Genomic DNA, 20165 nt, shown 5'->3' with positions numbered 1-20165 from the left:
CCTTAGAACATGTAATCAAAACTTGTCACAAACACCCCATCCCCTTGTCACATATACCCCCCACTGATGGACACAGTATACTTGTAACTTGTATACTGATCAAACTGCGCAATCGCAACATCCACATATCCATTCGGTATAAAAAACAAATATTGACAGCTTTATTCGGGACATGGTTAAGATTATAGGCCCTCTGTGATCTCAAAACCATGCTATGACCCTCGGCTGCGCCTGGGGTCATAGCATAGTTTTTCAGATCACCTTGGGCCTATAATCTTAACCATATGCCCCTCATAGCAGTCAATATTTGTATATTATGAAATGGTGCTACCGTTATAAGAAATTGATTCTTTTCCAGTGATATTAAATTTCTTTTTATATATCCAATAACAATTGTTGCCAAAATCAACTGTTCAACTCATTCAAGTCTTATTTATCAAATACAACTACTAGTATTCTTCTGCACAAAAAGTCAATGGTGTACACACTATATCAAAATGTCAATATTCCTATATATAAATATGGACACCATTTGACACTATTGTTTACAATCAATGCATCATTGTTGACAAGTGTTATCATAGTAAACACAATTAGAAGAGAGTGATTTTTTTTTCAAACAAATGATGTAAAATTTCATGGGCACCACCAGCCGAATTATCAGCCTCTATGAACCTTTTTGATTGGTTACAAAGAGGACATATCATTATCATTAAGCCAATCAGAGACATGGTAAGAATAGCCAGTTTAAACTTAAAATTGCTTACAAATCTAAAAGCTCTATTTTGATTGGTTACCAACATTATTATATCATGTATTTAACCAATCAGGAACACTGTAAGAAAGGGGGTAATATAATGGACAACAGGTTCCACCAAATATTGTTTGGAGTAAACATTTCAATTTCATCATGCAAAAGTATTGTTTACAATCAATGATTAATTGTTCAAAAATATTGCCCTAGTAAACATAGTGGGCTGTTCCATTTAAACTCTACATACCCCCTGTGGAAGATTTCAATGCCATAATTTCAATTCAATTTGAACCTATAACATTCAATTTAACTTTATGTTAAGTTCCCGTTAAAATTGTTGACAAATTTATCAAATTCAGTTGCATTTTACACAATTTGGTCTAACTAGATTTACGCGATTCGTAATTATGGTGACCCCACACAAAGGTCTATAAATAAAAAGGTTTAATAAGGTAAGGTTTGAAAATACAAATAATATGGAATACGCAAATAAGCTCATTAATATTCATAAATATGCAAATAACATGACACAAAGCTATACAGCACATCAGGCCACCATATATTATCACCATTCCAAGTTGATCGGTCATTGCGTTTAAGCTGCAGAGTAGATTAATGAAAATATAGGCAAAATATGCACATAAGCTCATAATTTGCAAAAGTTCTTGTAAACAAATCCAAAAGTATTTCATGGTTAACATTTTTATATTGAAATACTTTTGGATATGTATACAAGAACTTTAGCAAATTATGAATTATGGACAATCCTGATGAATTTATTTACGAAGCTCATTAATATTCATAAATGTGCAAATAACATGACACAAAACTATACAGCACATCAGGCCACCATATACAATCACCAATCAAAATTTGAAGTTGATCGGTTATTGCATTTAAGCTGCAGAGTGGATTTAAAATGAAAATGTAGGCAATATATGCAAATAAGTTCATTAATATTCATAAATATGCAAATATAATGACACAAAACTATACAGCACATCAGCCAACCATATCCAATCACCATACCAAGTTTGATATAATATTGGATGGCTGAGCATGATACCATAACATATCGGATGAGTCATAAAAATATCGGACGAGCCAACGGCGAGTTCGATATTTGTATGACAAATCCGATATGTTATGGTATCATGCGAAACAAGCCATCCAATATTATCATTATTAGGTTTTCTTAACTCCTAATAACCCTGAAAACATAATAATGAAGTTGATCGGTTATTGCGTTTAAGCTGCAGAGTGGATTTAAATGTAGGCAATATATGCAAATAAGTTCATTAATATTCATAAATATGCAAATAAAATGACACAAAACTATACAGCACATCAGCCAACCATATCCAATCACCATACCAAGTTTGAAGTTGATCTGTTATTATGTTTAAGCTTTGGGTGACAGATCAAAGGAAAAATATGGGGACTTTGGGTGACAGAGCATGTGCTGGTAATGGGGTCTTTGGGTAAGTGATGGTGAAAAGGGGATTATGGCTTTGCTTCCGCCCGGACGGACAGCCAACCAATTCAACCATTGGGATGATAACAGAAGCCCCACATTTGTGTGGGGGCCAAAAATGAAAAAGAAAACATTTTGTTTAAAATTCCAAAATCTTCCACATCTTTGTAGTGATGGAGATGGTTGGATTTCGAATTAATTATCTCAACTATTGAATTTGATTGAAATTCCAAAATCCTCCAGAGGGAGTGTGGAGTTCAAATGAATCAGCCAATTAGAACTGTAGTTCTTCAAACATCAGATGCAAATAAAAAACATGAAAATTGCAGTTTTCTTTACTAAATTTCATTGAGGTGACATTCGAATTTCATGTTTTCTCTTATCGATTAAACATGTAAATTGGGTTTGAATTTTTACGAGTACAAAAATTGGGCTGTTCCATTTGACCACCCCTCACCCCTGTGGAAGATGACACTGGCAATGCTATCTCAATTCCATTTGCACTGGTACATTTTATGTATGCTTAAGGGGGTACTACACCCCTGTGTAAATTTGTGACTATTTTTGCATTTTTCTCAAAAAATAATAACACACTGGTAACAAAAGTTATATATATTATTGGGGCAAGGAATCTAATTACTACATTGAAATTTCAGTGACTCAAGACAAGCAGTACAGTATATATGATAGGAAATGAGGTACATCCTAGCGGTATACCTTATTTCTTATCATAAATAACGAACCGCTTGTCTTGGGTCACTGAAATGCCAGTGTAGTAATTGGATTCCTTGCCCCTATAATATACATAACTTTTACCAGTGTGTTTATTAGTTTTTGAGAAAAATGCAAAAATAGGCACAAATTTATCGAGGGGTGTAGTACCCCCTTAAGGAATATGATAGCAACATAATTGCACAGTATTTTTGTGGGACCTGAGAGCACATCAGACATATCAAATTGCATTCCGAATACGAGGAATGTCCTTCTGATATTAAATAATTTTGATTTTTTTTAATTCACGATATAATACAAATTTTATGGCAAATTATTAAAATTTAATATTCTTTATATTTTTGATATTTTAACAGTCCTTAAAGTAAACTTTATAAATCTAATAATATGTATTTAAAGTGTATGTAGCTGGCATGAAAAGCTGACCATCAATTGTAAATTTTGACCTTAATAATATTGAAGATATACATAATTTTTCCCCCAAAAGACCTACATTCTTTTGGTGTTTTTTTTTTGGGGGGGGGCAAAATCTATATGTTCAATACGAAAGGTCAAAATTTTCATATGATGAACGGCTTTTCATCCCTGCTACATACACTTTAAGTACATATCATTAGATTTATACAATTTGCTTCAAGGACTGTTAATTTTTTTAATAAAAATATCAATATAATCATTTGCAATAAAATGTGTATCTCAAAATCAAAAAAAAGTTTGATATCAGAAGGATATTCCTCATATTGAAAATGAAAATTTGATGTCTAATGTGCTCTCAGGTCCCACAAAAAAAAATGTGAAAACATCACTATTCAAGCCCTTTAAAAAAAACTGTTTTTGAATGAAAAGTGTTGGATCTGGAATGAACTATTGAATTTGGTTGCAAATTCTAAACACTTCAAGGGGGTATGGTTTTTAGATGGAATAGCCCCAGTTGGGCACACTGCTTCAGTTAGTTCCAATACAGTATACAAATTCTAAACACTTCAAGGGGTAGTTTTTTGATGGAATATCCCCCATTGAGCACACTGCTTCAGTTAGTTCCATACAGCATACAAATTCTCAACAATTCAAGGGGGTATGGTTTTTAGATGGAATAGCCCCCATTGAGCACACTACTTCAGTTAGTTCCATACAGCATACAAATTCTAAACACTTCAAGGGGGTATGGTTTTTGGATGGAATAGCCCCAGTTGGGCACACTGCTTCAGTTAGTTCCATACAAATTCTAAACACTTCAAGGGAGTATGGTTTTTAGATGGAATAGCCCCCATTGAGCACACTGCTTCAGTTAGTTCCATACAGCATACAAATTCTAAACACTTCAAGGGGGTTTGGTTTTTAGATGGAATAGCCCCAGTTGGGTACACTGCTTCAGTTAGTTCCATACAGCATATCACATATTGAATGCAAGGTTTATCTTGACCAGCCATGCAGTGATCACTGAAGCCACAATATATCAATATCTGCGGAACGTCGCATCATATTGAAAACACCACTACTACAATTGTCATTAAGACCACAGTGACCAGTGATGTGCTGTAACTATGGTAATATCGCACCAACTTTTGATGCAGCACAAAAGAATCCTCGCCTTGAATCCACTTAGAGCCGGTATTAATACTTGCAATTCAATTAGATTTGCTGAATGAACAAACTTATGATTGATGCAGAGACTGTCAATGATTTGATACCATCATTGCTTCTACATGTAATAACAACGGATTTAATTTTCAATTACCGCCTGAATGAATAAAGTTTACAATTGATGCACAGCAGACAGCGAATGAATTGATTTTGTCGCTATTTCTGTTACAAAATGGATTACAACAAATTGTACCTGAACGAACAAACTTTAGCATAGACAGCAAGCAGTGAATGATTTGATGTTGTCGCTGTTTATATTACAAAACAGATTTCAACAAATCGCAGCTGAATGAACAAATTATCACGGAAGCAGACAGTAGTGTATGATTGTTACTATTCTTGTAAGAAAACATCTTTTCTGACTTCGCAGAACTGTGGATGCTGTAAATTAGTTTGCACCGACTAATACATTGCTCATTTCAAACTCGAGACATTCTATAGGTAGCTTGGATATTATTCGTTGCATTTATCAAAAGACGCTTTGTAGGTTGAATGATACATATCATAAGAAACTCTATTCCCACACAATATGTAGAGAGGATGGCTACACACCGATTGTTATCTTTTTAACCTTTTGTCAGCTCTACCAACAACTTAACTGTCAATCCGACCAGACATAACTTGCGTAAAAACAATAAACATTCACTTCACCACAAGCTTTGAAGCGTATGGTACATGTCACAAGAAATTTTCTTCCCATACAATACGTGAAGAGGATACTCGTGGCTACACACCAATTGTTATCTTTTTAACCTTTTGTCAGCTCTACCAACAACTTAACTGCCAATCCGACCGGACATAACTTGCGTAAAAACAATAAACATTCACTTCACCACAAGCTTTGAAGTGCACTGCAGCATATTTCATTTCAATGCAACCTATAAGGGGTAAGACCATGCAGGCTAACAACGCATCACAGCGTTTCACAATGGGTACTTCATTCATTTCAACGTTAAAGCTCTGTATCATCATAATGACGCTAACGTTTTGCCCAAATTTGGAACAGATACACGCAGCAGCTCAAGATGTGGAGGTAACGCCTCTGTGGGATAATGCCGACATCAACAGCACCCTGTTGTGCGATGTACAAAACAGCACCGATAGCGATGGAGACATAATCTACACTTTCATCGGTGACGCATACAAGTTTTGCAGCCTCCGAGTCGCTACATCCACTGACTCATTGATTGGTGTTGATATTCCACCATGCAATGACTCCATTCCAGTGTTTCTCTACATTGAACGAGAAGGAGATCTGGATATGTGTCCTAGTAAGTATGTGGTGATAGACAACCAGCCTCATCCATGCCATACGGTTTTATCTCAACTCACTTTCCAAATTAATCTCCTTGGTAGTGTCAGCATCTCTTTCAATAGGAAGGCTTCATCAGTGGGCAACTGTCCCGAGTCTTATAATGACGTCCAGATGGATGACGACTTGGATCAAAGGTGTGTGAAAGTGAATGGTTATAGTGACATGATCACCTGTAATGCTGGATTGAATGGAGATGGTGATGGCGCTTGCAGGATGTTATTCCCTAGCAGCTGTAATGCAAGTTTGAGCAATAGAGAGGTCATCCTGACATGTCCGGACAAAGACAATCAAAAGGTACTGATAGTCTTTCCTACCATCGTCCAATTACATCTAAGCAAAGATAGAATTGTGCATATTGATGAATATGCATTTCGTGGGTTGTCAAATTTGGAAGTCCTCAATCTTGGTGGCAATCTGCTGCAAGAACTGCAAACTGGAGCATTTCATGATCTAGACTGGTTGAGTGAGTTAGATTTATCAGACAATTTGTTGAAAACCATTGACAAAGATCTGTTTTCTAACTTACTGCAGCTGTCCGTTTTAAGACTTCATAGAAACCAACTGGTTAAGCTTGAATTGGGCCTGTTTAGCAAGATAAGAAAGCTTACACGCTTGGATCTTTATGAGAATGAACTGAGTGACCTGCCTAGAGGTATATTCAACAACCTAACTCTTTTAAATCATCTAAGTCTTTTGGATAACCAACTGGAGTCGATCGATGTTAGTATTTTCCACGGGATGGGTGAGCTGACTTATTTGTCTTTATCCAAAAATCTTCTGACATCTCTACCTGCTGGAATATTCCAAGAATTACACCGACTCACTCACTTATACTTGACGCGTAATCGGCTGCAGTCGCTGAATGAGACGTTGTTCCAAGGCCTAGCCAGTCTTCGTTATTTGGTAATTTACACCAACACGCTGACTACCTTGCCATCGGGGCTGTTTCGCGGATTGCACAATCTTACCCAGCTCTATCTCCACGACAACCAGCTTGTGGAAATAGACAGCACATTATTTCAAGGATTGCACAATCTTATGCTGCTCTATCTCCATGACAACCAGCTGGTGGAAATAGACAGCACATTGTTTCAAGACCTGGGTATGATTACAAGTCTAGCACTGGATTCCAACAACCTGACCTCCTTACCAAGTACCGTGTTCCACAATTTAAGCAATTTGGAGCGACTGTACTTGTACCGAAACCAACTCACAACAATTGAAGATGACTTGTTTCGAGATTTGACTCAACTTTCGCGTCTGTTCCTATTCGAAAATAACTTGACCACCTTACCTGAAAGTGGCTTGTTTCGAAATATGTCCAAACTCTTGCTATTGCTCCTAAATGATAATATGCTAACATCACTGCCAAACGACACTTTCCACAGTTTGGTGAATTTGGCGAGTTTGAAATTAAGTAACAACCCACTCCATGAACTTGATATTCGGCAGTTCCAAGGACTTACCAAGCTCAGATATTTAGAAATGCAAAATACCAAAGTCAGTAGATTACCCGTAGGCCTGTTTGATGACCTGGTAAATATGGAAAAGTTGTTTTTCAGAAATTGCCAACTACTGGAGGTAGGTGTGAACTTGTTCCCTAATATGTCAAAACTTCAGTCCCTCGATCTGCCTGTGAATAACTTGAGTACTTTATCATCAGGGGACGTTAGATTTGGTACATGGAATATTAAGTAATCTTTTCCTTGCTAAAAATCAAATACACAGCATTGACTTTGATGTATTTCATCCAATGCCAGACCTAGCGGTGCTTTCGTTAGAAGCAAATAGGCTACTGGAATTAAGCAGTGATATCTTTAATGGTTTAGTCAATTTGGAAGGGCTAGCACTAAGCACCAACCCAGGTATCAAAATAGATTCTGGAATATTCAAAGATCTGACCAATATTAAGAGCCTATTTCTAACCGAGAATGAACTTACACAACTGCCGTCTGATATATTTGTCAACACTTTGAGTCTGAACTTTCTCGACATATCTGAGAATCGGTTGCAGCAAATTCCACGTGTCAGTCATCTCACCGGATTGGTTTACTTGAACCTAAAAGACAATCCTCTGTCAATGGTGACTCATGCTACATTCTCTAATCTACCAAACAATACCGAGTTATATGTAAGCCAGCATGAGATCTGTGAATGCTTTAGTCCACCACGTGTCATCTGCAGCGCAGCGGATGACAGGTCCCCATACCTCACGTGCGATAGACTGTTAGCAGACAGGACTCTGGTCGTCATGATGTGGCTGATCGGTTTCAACGCTCTTGCAGGTAACATCTTCGTCTTGGCATGGAGACAGAAGACAACACAGAAGAATAAAGTCCAAGCTATGCTTCTCAGCAGTCTGGCCATGTCCGATTTACTTATGGGTGTCTACATGATCATCATTGGATCCGCCGATGCCTATTTTGGGGAAGACTTCCCGCTGCAATCGGAGACCTGGAGATCTGGCGTAACCTGCCGAATATCCGGTGCATTATCAATTTTCTCCAGTGAAGCCTCTGTGTTCTTTGTAACACTGATCAGCATCGACAGATTCATAAGTGTCCGATTTCCTTACGCTACCAAACGGGTTAACAGGCACTCAGCTCAAGTTATTGTCATAATCACGTGGCTCATATCCTTTGTGCTCGGAATCGTGCCATCCATCTTATCTGGACGCAACTTCAAATTCTATGACAACTCCCATGTGTGCATAGGCCTTCCTTTAGCTCTAACGGAAGTGTTCATAACCGATGAATCTTATCGTGAATTACATGGAGAAGGCTACAGGACAAACATCGCTGTATTCAACACATCGTCACAAGGCATGGTGACAGGAATGCATTTTTCCACTGTGGTATTTCTTGGACTCAATCTCTTCTGCTATCTGACCATATTCATCTGTTACGTGGAAATAGTGCGAGCTGTGTATAAATCGTCAAAACGCGCTGGGTTGAACAAGGAGATGAAGGAACAGCTACGCATGACTGCCAAAGTGGCTGCGATCGTCATCACCGACTTTGCATGCTGGTTCCCGATCATCCTTCTCGGGATCTTAGTTCAGGCCCGAGTTCTCACTCTGCCACCCTCTGTGTTTGCGTGGTCTGTTACTTTCGTGTTACCGATCAACTCCGCTATCAATCCGTATTTGTACACCATAGCAGCAATCATTAGCAGCCGTCGCAAATGGATGTCAGAAGTTTCTGCAATTCGAACCCAAGGGACTGTTGTGCAGGATCGAGGGGCATCGGACACACAAGTGACTCGCATGAATGTTGCTAGCACTGTTTCACAGAATGGAGGAGATGGATCATTGCCGAATGTACCAATGAACAATGGGACAAATGAGTCCAATGTTTAGAGCTCAAGAATTACAAATTTACCAATGAACAATGGGACAAATGAGTCTAATGTTTAGACCTCAAGAACTACAAATGTACCAATGAACAATGGGACAAATGAGTCGAATGTTTAGACCTCAAGAATTACAAATGTACCAATGAACAATGGGAACAATGAGTCTAATGTTTAGACCTCAAGAACTACAAATGTACCAATGAACAATGGGACAAATGAGTCGAATGTTTAAAACTCAAGAATTACAAATGTACCAATGAACAATGGGAACAATGAGTCTAATGTTTAGAACTCAAGAATTACAAATGTACCAATGAACAATGGGACAAATGAGTCGAATGTTTAAAACTACAAATGTACCAATGAACAATAGGACAAATGAGTCGAATGTTTAAAACTACAAATGTACCAATGAACAATGGGACAAATGAGTCAAATGTTTAGAACTACAAATGTACCAATGAACAATGGGACAAATGAGTCGAATGTTTAGAACTACAAATGTACCAATGAACAATGGGACAAATGAGTCTAATGTTTAGAACTCAAGAATTACAAATGTACCGATGAACAATGGGACAAATGAGTCAAATGTTTAGAACTCAAGAATTACAAATGTACCAATGAACAATGGGACAAATGAGTCTAATGTTTAGAACTCAAGAATTACAAATGTACCAATGAACAATGGGACAAATGAGTCGAATGTTTAAAACTCAAGAATTACAAATGTACCAATGAACAATGGGACAAATGAGTCAAATGTTTAGAACTCAAGAACTACAAATGTACCAATGAACAATGGGACAAATGAGTCGAATGTTTAGAACTCAAGAACTACAAATGTACCAATGAACAATGGGACAAATGAGGCGTAATGTTTAGAACTCAAGAATTACAAATGTACCAATGAACAATGGGACAAATGAATATAATGTTTAGAGCTCAAGAACTGCAAATGTACCAATGAACAATGGGACAAATGAGTCAAATGTTTAGAACTCAAGAATTGCAAATGTACCAATGAACAATGGGACAAATGAGTCTAATGTTTAGAGCTCAAGAACTGCAAATGCACCAATGAACAATGGGACAAATGAGTCAAATGTTTAGAACTCAAGAACTACAAATGTACCACTGAACAATGGGACAAATGCATCAATGTTTAGAGCTCAAGAATTACAATTATGTACCTATGAACAATATTTATGAGACAAATAAATCTTAATGTTTAGAACTCAAGAATTACAAATGTACAAATGTACAATGGACCAAAGGAGTCCGATGTTTAGAACTCAAGAACTACAAATGTACTAATGAACAATGGGACTAATGAGTCTGTTTAGAACTCAAGAACTATATGTATTAATGAACAATGGGACAAATGAGTCTGTTTAGAACTCAAGAATTACTACAACTATGTACTAATGAACAATGGGGCGAATAAGTCTGTTTAAAACTCCAGAATTAAAAATATGTACCAATGAATAATGGGACAAATGAGTCTGTTTTATAGAGCTCAAGAATTACAAATAAATGTACCAATGAAATATGGGGCAAATGAGTCTAATGCTTTGAACTCAAGAATTAGTGGTAATTGACTTGATGGAAGCTTATTGTTCATAAATTCTTATTATAGACCAACAGAAACATTGAAAGTAAACTGTACAAAGGAATGATATTGAAATTAAAATTCCTGTATTTTTATTAAGTTACTAGAGTACCTGCGGCTGTGAGGGCACTGTAGCTGTACGTGAGAGCACCACCGGCATCAGATAGTGATGCTGTTTGACCCCCCACTGACCCCATATGACCTCTGACCCTAAATGACCTTGGCTTGATCCCCTTTGACCTTTGATGACCTCAGTTTTATTTGATACATCCGTTTGAAATTTAGAAATCATTTTCAGCTATGAATGCTGGGAAGACATTGCAGTCCTCACAGGGAGTGGTGGAATCTTCCTGTTCCTGTCATATTGAGAATTCGTTATACCATGTTTAAGCCCTCGTAGCAAGGACTCCACCCACCAAGTCTGTGCCCGATCGGACAAAGTTTGAAATTTGACCCCCTCCGTAATGACCTTTGACCTCGGTTGACCTCAATGGTATTTTGCGCGTATATTCCCCTCGTAGCAAGGATTCCACCCACCAATTTTGAGCCCCATCGGACAAAGTTTGAAATTTAACCCCTCCATAATGACCTTTGACCTCGGTTGACCTCAATTTCATTTCGGGCATATATTCCCTCGCATCAAGGATTCCACCCACCAAGTTTGAGCCCGATCGGACAAAGTTTGAAATTTGACCCCTCCGTAATGACCTTTGACCTCGGTTGACCTCAATTTTATTTCGGGCATATATTCCCCTCGTATCAAGGATTCCACCCACCAAGTTTGAGCCCGATCGGACAAAGTTTGAAATTTGACCCCTCCGTAATGACCTTTGACCTCGGTTGACCTCAATTTTATTTCGGGCATATACACGCCTCGTATCAGGGATTCCACCTACCAAGTTTGGGCCCGATCGGACAAAGTTGAAATTTTGACCTTTGACCTTGACCTCCGATGACCTTTAAAACTACCCCATAAACGTGGAATGCCCGTTTTATTTCGGGCATATACACGCCTCGTATCAGGGATTCCACCTACCAAGTTTGGGCCCGATCGGACAAAGTTGAAATTTTGACCTTTGACCTTGACCTCCGATGACCTTTAAAACTACCCCATAAACGTGGAATGCCCGATACCTATCTATATCCGAAATATCGGAACGATGCGTCGAAGCGCGGCGAAACGCATAGCCGGACAGACGGACAGACAGAGCTCACGATTTTATTAGTACTAGTGCACCTGCGGCTGTGAGAGCCCAGATGCTGTGAGAGCACTGGCATGATAGCGATACTGTTTGACCCCAGATGACCTTTGAACTCGGATGACCTTGGTGCAATTTTTTTCATGCTCCCCTCAGTCATACAAAGGATTCCACCTATCAAGTTTTCGGCCAATAGGGCAAAGTTGAAATTTAGCCCCTACATGACCTTTGACCTCGGTTTACCTCAATTTTATTTTTGCATATATTCCCCTCGTATCAAGGATTGCACCCACCAAGTTTGAACCCGATAGGACAAAGTTTGAAATCCATGACCTTTGACCTTTGACCTTGGATGACCTCCATATAATGTTTTTCATGCTCCCCTCATACGAAGGTTTCGACCCACCAAGTTTGAGCCCGATCGGACAAAGTTTGAAATTTGACCCCTCCGTAATGACCTTTGACCTCAGTTGACCTCGATTTTATTTCACGCATTATATTCCCCTCCTATCAAGGATTCCACCCACCAAGTTTGGGCACGATCGGACAAAGTTTGAAATTTTGACCTTTGACCTTGACCTCCGATGACCTTCAAAACCACATGGCCAACATGCTTTTCCCGATACCTATCTATATGCGAAATTTCAGCGCTATGCGTCGAAGCACGGCGAAACGCATAGCTGGACAGACAGATAGACAGACAGATAGATAGACAGACAGATAGAGACCGCTTATTATTTTATTAGTATAGATATATTCACCTGGTATCGAGGATTCCACCCACCAAGTTTGAGCCCGATAGGACAAAGTTTGAAATCCATGACCTTTGACCTTTGACCTCGGATGACCTCCATATAATGTTTTTCATGCTCCCCTCATACAAAGGTTCCGACCCACCAAGTTTGACCCCAATCGGACAAAGTTTGAAATTTGACCCCGCCGTAATGACCTTTGACCTCGGTCGACTTCGATTTTATTTTGCGCATTATATTCCCCTCCTATCCAGGATTCCACCTACCAAGTTTGGGCCCGATCGGACAAAGTTTGAAATTTTGACCTTTGACCTTGACCTCCGATGACCTTTGAAACTACCCGGTAAACAGCGCATGCCCGGTACCCATCTGTGGCTGCAATATCGGAACGATGTGGTGAAGCGCGGCGAAACGTATAGCCGGACAGACAGACACACAGACACACAGACAGAGCTTATGATTATTATAGTATAGATAGATGTATTAGGCTAAGTAAGGTTTGTAAGTAAACGAATGCCAAATACGAGCCTACATACGTTATACTGTTAGAAACATTACAAACAATGTCAAAACACGTTTTGCGTGTTTCTAAAGTTTGTTTGGCTTATATAAGGCGGAAATTATTCATGCTCGAAACAACTCATGCTCGCGTAAATTCACATAAGAGTGCACCAGTCACGCATTACGCAACATACAACTAGTGTAAGCATTGTGCCCAACCGCGTGCATGCCATTCTATATCAATACACGGTGTTATGAGTCTTATTTTTTCCGCCTTATATAAACCAAACAAACTTTGGCATATGGTAATACTAAAAGACATTTTCAACAATTTCATATTTCAAGTGTAAATTCCTGCTGTATGTACATGTAGAACTAATTTACTTGCATCCAGTGTATATTAGTAAACAGTAATAATATCAAAATTGCATTATTTATTCTAAGCATGTACTTTTCAACAAAACAGATGCAAAGTAAATCTACATTGTAGGAAAACCAAAAAATGAAGAATAAAAAAGTGAGGGGGGAGGATTTTTTAAACATTTAACTACTAAGGTCTCAACAACATCCCCCCCCCCAACAATTTATCTTTTTTTACGAAATATTACCTCAGTCTGAAATAACAGATATTTCTATATCAAATCATGCAATTCAACACATACATTTTCAAGATTTTATACGCATTAGATTTTGAACTTTTGATTTGAAAGGGTATGTAAAATGTGTAACCGTGTACATACACGCTATTTATGCTTTTTAAGAAAACACTGCCTTCGTAATATAGCCATTGTATAACAAAACATGTTGTAATACACAACATACTCAAACTTATACCTAAATATCAGCGCAATGTTCACCACTACCAGCAGTAATTAAAATGATGACAGTAAAAACAAGAGTTGTTTATAGCAATACAGAATAGTTACCTGTCAACAAATGCAGAAAGATAAAAATAGTAAGCAACAATATAGACAAGGTGTTGACAAACCCTACAAGAAATTGATCAGCGTGTTTTGATTTTCCCTCCAACTTGATAGTAAGATTTTAATTAATTTGAAGTTATATTGTTATAGTGTGTTCCAAATAAAACAAGATCAAATCTAAACACTACCCTTTTGTTGGGAATTTCATTATAAACTGAGCTCAAAAAGAAACTTATAATTTTTCACAAGGTCATATCTTGAAATCCTGTCGATTAAATTGAACCAAAATTACACACAGATTTACTTCAATACTCCACTCTTAACACATGTCAGTAACCAAGCAGTAATCCAACTGACACAACAGCAAAATGCACTGACATGGGACAGCTTCCTGGACCACATTCACAGCCCAGCCCTGTTTCATGAAAAAAGTGTATGAAAAGCAGAAAGCAGCACCGTTTTATCATCTGTGCAAGGACCTTGTGTGCATTCTCCCAGAATGTTTGTCCTGGGTGCCAAATGTTGGGCTGTGAAAGTGAAGGAAGTCCAGGAAGCTGTCCCATGACAGTGCATTTTGCTGTTTGTGTCAGTTGGACAACTGCTTGGTTACTGACATGTGTTTTGAGTATTAAGGTAATCCTGTGTGTGATTTTGGTTCATTTTGATTGACAGTTTTTTAAGATATGACCTTGTGATTCACAAGTTGTGAAAAATTATAAGTTTCTTTTTGAGCTCAGTTTATATTAATTAGCTTGTCACTATTATTGTTATAGTGAGTTCAAAATAAAATAGTATCAAATCTAAATAAAACAGTTTAGACCTAAATCTAAATTCATTTGCAGCTATATTGTTATAGTGTGTTCCAAATAAAACAACATCAAATCTAAACACTTCCCTTTTCTTATGTTACTAGCAATTCTATTGTAGATTTTAATTAGTTTGCAACTATTATTATGCGTTCAAAATAAAACAGTATCAAATGTAAATAAAACATTATCAAACTAATATAAATCTGAATTCATTTACAGCTATATTGTTGTTATGGTGTGTTCCAAATAAAACAGAATCAAAGCTAAAAAAAAAGGTCAGCACTATAAATAAATGGTCAATTTATTTTACAAACATTTTTATTTGCTTATTTGTAAAACTTAATTGCAACAAAATCTAATGGGCTATTCCAGTTGAAAACCATACACCTCTGTATGGAAGACACAGGGGGTGTAGTGTTCAGGTAACCTCATTTGAAAATTCACTCCCTGTTTGGAAGATTACGGGTCATCACATCTTTCACAGGCACAATAGGGGTTTATGCAGGGGTGGGATGTGAGTGTTCTTCTTTTCAGCTGATTTCCTCTTTTTGTTGCCAAAATTGATGTGTTCATTTCTTTAATTTTCAGCCCATATTTGACATTTTTACCCCAGGGATGAAAACAAGCACTGACATAATTTCCTGAAACTGCTTTAACATTTCCTGAAAATGTGTATTTCCCTATACTTTATACAGGGAAAATTGAAGCAAAATCAGGAAATTTCCTGAAATCAGGAAATTTCCTGAAGATTTACATCCCTGTTACCCTCTTTTTCAGATTAGTAATTTTCATCGTTTTTGGTCTGTGGCCTCTCACACCCCTGTGTATGGAATTCAACTGGAAAAGTGCATTGACTTTATTTAAGTTTGAGCTTTAGGGAACAAAGCCTGAATAAAAAGGCAGTACTTTTCCTATGCATTAGGTTGATAGTTAATTATGTAAAAAGTTGCATTTTCAATATTTCAAACTCCATCTTTTGTTCAATAAAGAAAATGGGGCTAGGTTGTATTCTATTCCAGTTGCAATCCATATCACCCTCCATGAAAGATATGATTTTAATCTCCCATACACGGAGGGGTGTAGATTTCAAAATGAAGTCACCCATTCAGGTAACACCATTTGAAAATCACACACCCTGTGTGGGAGATTAAGGTCATGTCTTCCATAGGGGGTGTATGGATTTCAACTGGAATAGCCCATTTTCAATTTATAATTAATTTGTAGCTATTATTGTTATAGTGTGTTCCAAATAAAACAGTATCATATCTAAAAAGATCAGCCTACAACCCACATAAAGGGCAAACTTATTTTGCCAACACTGATTTTGCCTAGATATTTCACAGATTTTCACACAAAATTAATTAAAAGCACAATATGACCTCAGGGGAAAAGCCTGAATTGACAAAGGCATCAGTTAATGCATGCTCCAGTTTCTCTGACAATCTTTAATTAAGTTGATAGTTAGTTATGTAAGAATTCGAAATCAATCGTACGATTCGAATCAATCCTCAAAATGTTTTCATTAAAAACAAATAATCAATATTTCAAATTCCATCCGAGTTCAATAAAGAAAATTGGGCTAAGTTGTAGATTCTACTACAGGCTATATCAAAATGATTGTTACCCAACAATTTCTAATTTTAAATAAATAATCAATTTTGGATTTATACATTTCGATGGGATTCAAAGTTAAAGTTTCTATAATTATTACCTTAGGCCAAAAAAAAAAAACTTTTCTACGGACTCAACCGACCCAGAATTTATGTTTTGGAGAAGGTTTTTTTTTTATTATTTTGCTAAAATTATTGAAAATCAGCCGTTTGCGGGTCCAAAATTAGTTTTGGCTGAACATTTTTAGAAAATATATTTTGGTGACATTTTAGCCTGCAGAAAACCCAAAATTGTTTTTTAATGCCAGACCGACCGATCCTACTTGAAAGGTTCGTCCACCTGTAGAATAGGGAATTTTTTTGTCGCCTTATACAATATTATAATATACTGAAGGTCTCGCATACTTGGTCCTAAAGTTTTGTGATGTGTATTTTGTTAGGTATTTTATAGTTTTTTACTCCATATTTGTGCCTATATAGCTCAATTTCAAATTTGCCACCTTTAGCCCACTTGGACCAGATCGTGTCACATATATACAGAGATTACTCATTTGGGTTGTGCAGTTGTTGGTAGTTCCAACTTAAACAAGCATACACACATCCATCCTCATACACCCCCACCCCTACATGTAAACACTGAAAAACATGTGGCCATCCATCCAAACAATTGTGTTCTTACAATCCAACTGCAGACATGTTTTGATCACTTTTGTTTTAAGTTTTTACTCTCCAAGTGCATACACACTACAACTGCATATGGCTACAGTCCATGAACCGTGGACATCCACAGTTCCTGTACATCTTTCGTGCACACAGATTTTTCAAGTGTGTGTCCTTGTTTGCCAGTGTTTACAAGCACATCCCCACACCACCCCATCTCCCAACCCAGCACGACGGTGTATTTAATGCACAATAGAGGGCGTATCTCGCAAAGGCATACATGCGATTGTGGTCGTATGCAGACCTCCGAAACCGAGGAAGGTCCCCCTTTAAATGTGAAATGTCATGGGCGTGTATGTATTCTCTTTTGCTGGCAAACACCTTCGCACCACACACATACCCAATACATACAATAATTTACAATTGGCTCAAAATAAACCATGCACCAAAGAACACTTAGAGCACAGAAATAGCACAGAAAACACACAAATAATGGGCTATTCCAGTTGAAATCTATCCCGCCCCAATAGTAGACACTACATTAATCTCCCACAGAGGGGTGTAGATTTCAAATGGAATAATCCATTCAGGTAACCTCATTTAAAACTCTGAAAATTTGAAAAAGTGAAAGTCATTGCAGACAACCGAAAATGGGACGTCTGTCTGGAAAAATGCACAGAAAAAGCCCACAGAGCAGGCATTCTCAAATAGATTATGTGAATTGTGAAGTGGCCCATTGAAAAATGAAATAACTTAAATTGCCACTAACCAAATTAGAGTGTAGCATCTCTTGGGTAGGGTCCAGGGTCCCACCTTAGGGCCCCTAGTTGGGGCCAGGGTCAAAGCCCCTGGCAGGGGTCCAGGGGGCTGGCCCCCGGAAGCTTGTGGGCTTTTTGCCATTGAAAGTGCTACAGGAAGAATCTTCTGGCCTGTTTTTGTTTATGTTTTCAACTATTTCATCAGACATAATATGTGACACGCTCTGGTCCATGGGGGCCAAAGGAGGCATTTTTAAAAATTGAGTTACTATAATTATTACATTATACATACAATAAGCTATCATTTACTGAAAACACCAAAGGTCTAGCATACATGGTTCTAAAGTTATGAAGTTTTTTGATGCCTATTTTCTTATGTATTTTATTGTTTTTTTACCTTTATCTCAGTTTCAAATTTGCCGCCTTTGGCCCCCATGGACCAGACCATGTCACATATTACAGATAGACCTAAATACACTTTTTTTTTCTAAACCAAAGAGTGCCTCGCTACTCCGGAACCTGTGGCGCGCAGAAGTGTAGCACGCTCCGCTATTTACGGATGCCTGCCATAGAGGGAGTTCTTACCTTTGCTTGTTTATTGTGTGGTTCCATCGTGAGCACCCTATCCAAGTCTTGTCTTGCTAACGCAAACTCATTCAAGGATTTCCTGGCTGTCCCACGTCTCAAGAAAGCTGCAAAATAAAGGTGATATCTAGCATGTTAGATAATAAATAATCAAGTCCAAAATTTGGGTAGTGAACACAACCAGTACGTGAAGGTTCCCATATTTAAATATAGCACAGCCATGACCAATGTTTGATATAAAATTGGATTGATTGTGCCCATATTTATTGGTCGTAAAGCATCTAATTTTATCTTTATGTTGTGGATCCAATATTTTCACACACATGAAATTGTCAAAACATAGTGAAATTAAACTTCTACGCTGCTCAAATTTGGTACACTCACCGGAGCGCTTTCACTGGTTCAACAGGCATCTTCAGCAGATGTTATTACTCTGAAGATTTGTTGTTGCTAGTGATGATGTCACAGGCAGGGTTCGCAGGTTTTTGCCGCAGGTGGAAAAAACCACGGTTTTAACCGTTTGGCAAAAACAGTTTTTGCCGGCAAAAATGGCAAAATCTAAAAAAGTGATTTATAGTTCAGTTTTTTTCATCTCAAAACAAATTATTAAGTTACAAAAATAAGGCCAGATTTTGTAATTATAAGTAACATATTAATAAATTAAAGGCATGCATTTTCATTGCTGAAGAGCATTTAACCTAAATGTGGCAGATATCAAATTCAAAACTTTTTCATTTAAGGACTTGATGAGACAAAAAATATGTTGAATCATTCATTAAAAGTTTTGTGTTACTGTTTATGAGCTTTCTGTGTTACTTTTTAATATTTAAGTGACTATAAGTGGGTTTTTGCCATTTTTGCTGGTTTAAACCGGGCAAAAACTGGTAAAAACAGGTTTTTGCCAGTTTTTACCACCCTTGCCGGCAAAAACCTGTTTTTGCCTTGAAAAACCGAACCCTGGTCACAGGTGTAGATAACATCAAACCAGAAGATGTTGTGGTGACTCATTAGCAAGAACAAATCTTCAGAGCAGAGAATAACATCACTGGTTGACCTGGTAAAAGCACTCAGGCGAGTGTTCTAAATTTGAGTAGCGCAGAAGTTAAATTTTGCTTTACGTTTACCGCTACTATCATTATTATAATGGTTGCTATATTAATTGGTTCAATGTTCACATGATATCAAACTTTATCCAAAAAAAAAAAGTCTATACCAGTAATGTTTGACACACCCCCTCACACACACGCACAACTCATAGTAGCTGCCCTCCTTTTGAATGACAAGGCAGCGTAATTATCTGTATAATAATTTATTGCGTAAACATACTGAAACTTGAAATTCAACCAAAGAAGTGTTGCAGCAACAAGTAATTGGTCTATTCCAGTTGAAATCCATACACCCCTGTGGAATGCATGACCTTAATCTCCAACAGAGGAGTGTACATTCCAAATGGAGTTATCTGAATGGGTGATTATGTTTGCAA

At 37.6% G+C, this 20165-nt stretch overlaps 1 protein-coding gene across 1 annotated transcript in view; it reads right to left on the bottom strand.

Annotated features, from left to right (window-relative positions):
* The window catches only part of LOC140161812 (sperm-associated antigen 1-like), a 72727-nt gene that overhangs the window by 35958 nt on the left and 16604 nt on the right, over positions 1-20165 (bottom strand). The window contains exon 10 of the mRNA XM_072185110.1: positions 18683-18789. Within this exon, the coding sequence (XP_072041211.1) occupies positions 18683-18789 (107 nt within the window). The remainder of the gene's footprint in view (positions 1-18682; positions 18790-20165) is intronic.

This window comes from Amphiura filiformis, chromosome 10, assembly GCF_039555335.1.
Source record: "Amphiura filiformis chromosome 10, Afil_fr2py, whole genome shotgun sequence".
Lineage (NCBI taxonomy): Eukaryota > Metazoa > Echinodermata > Ophiuroidea > Amphilepidida > Amphiuridae > Amphiura > Amphiura filiformis.
Note: the sequence above shows the minus strand (reverse complement) of the source record. Positions and strands in the feature narration are given on the sequence as shown.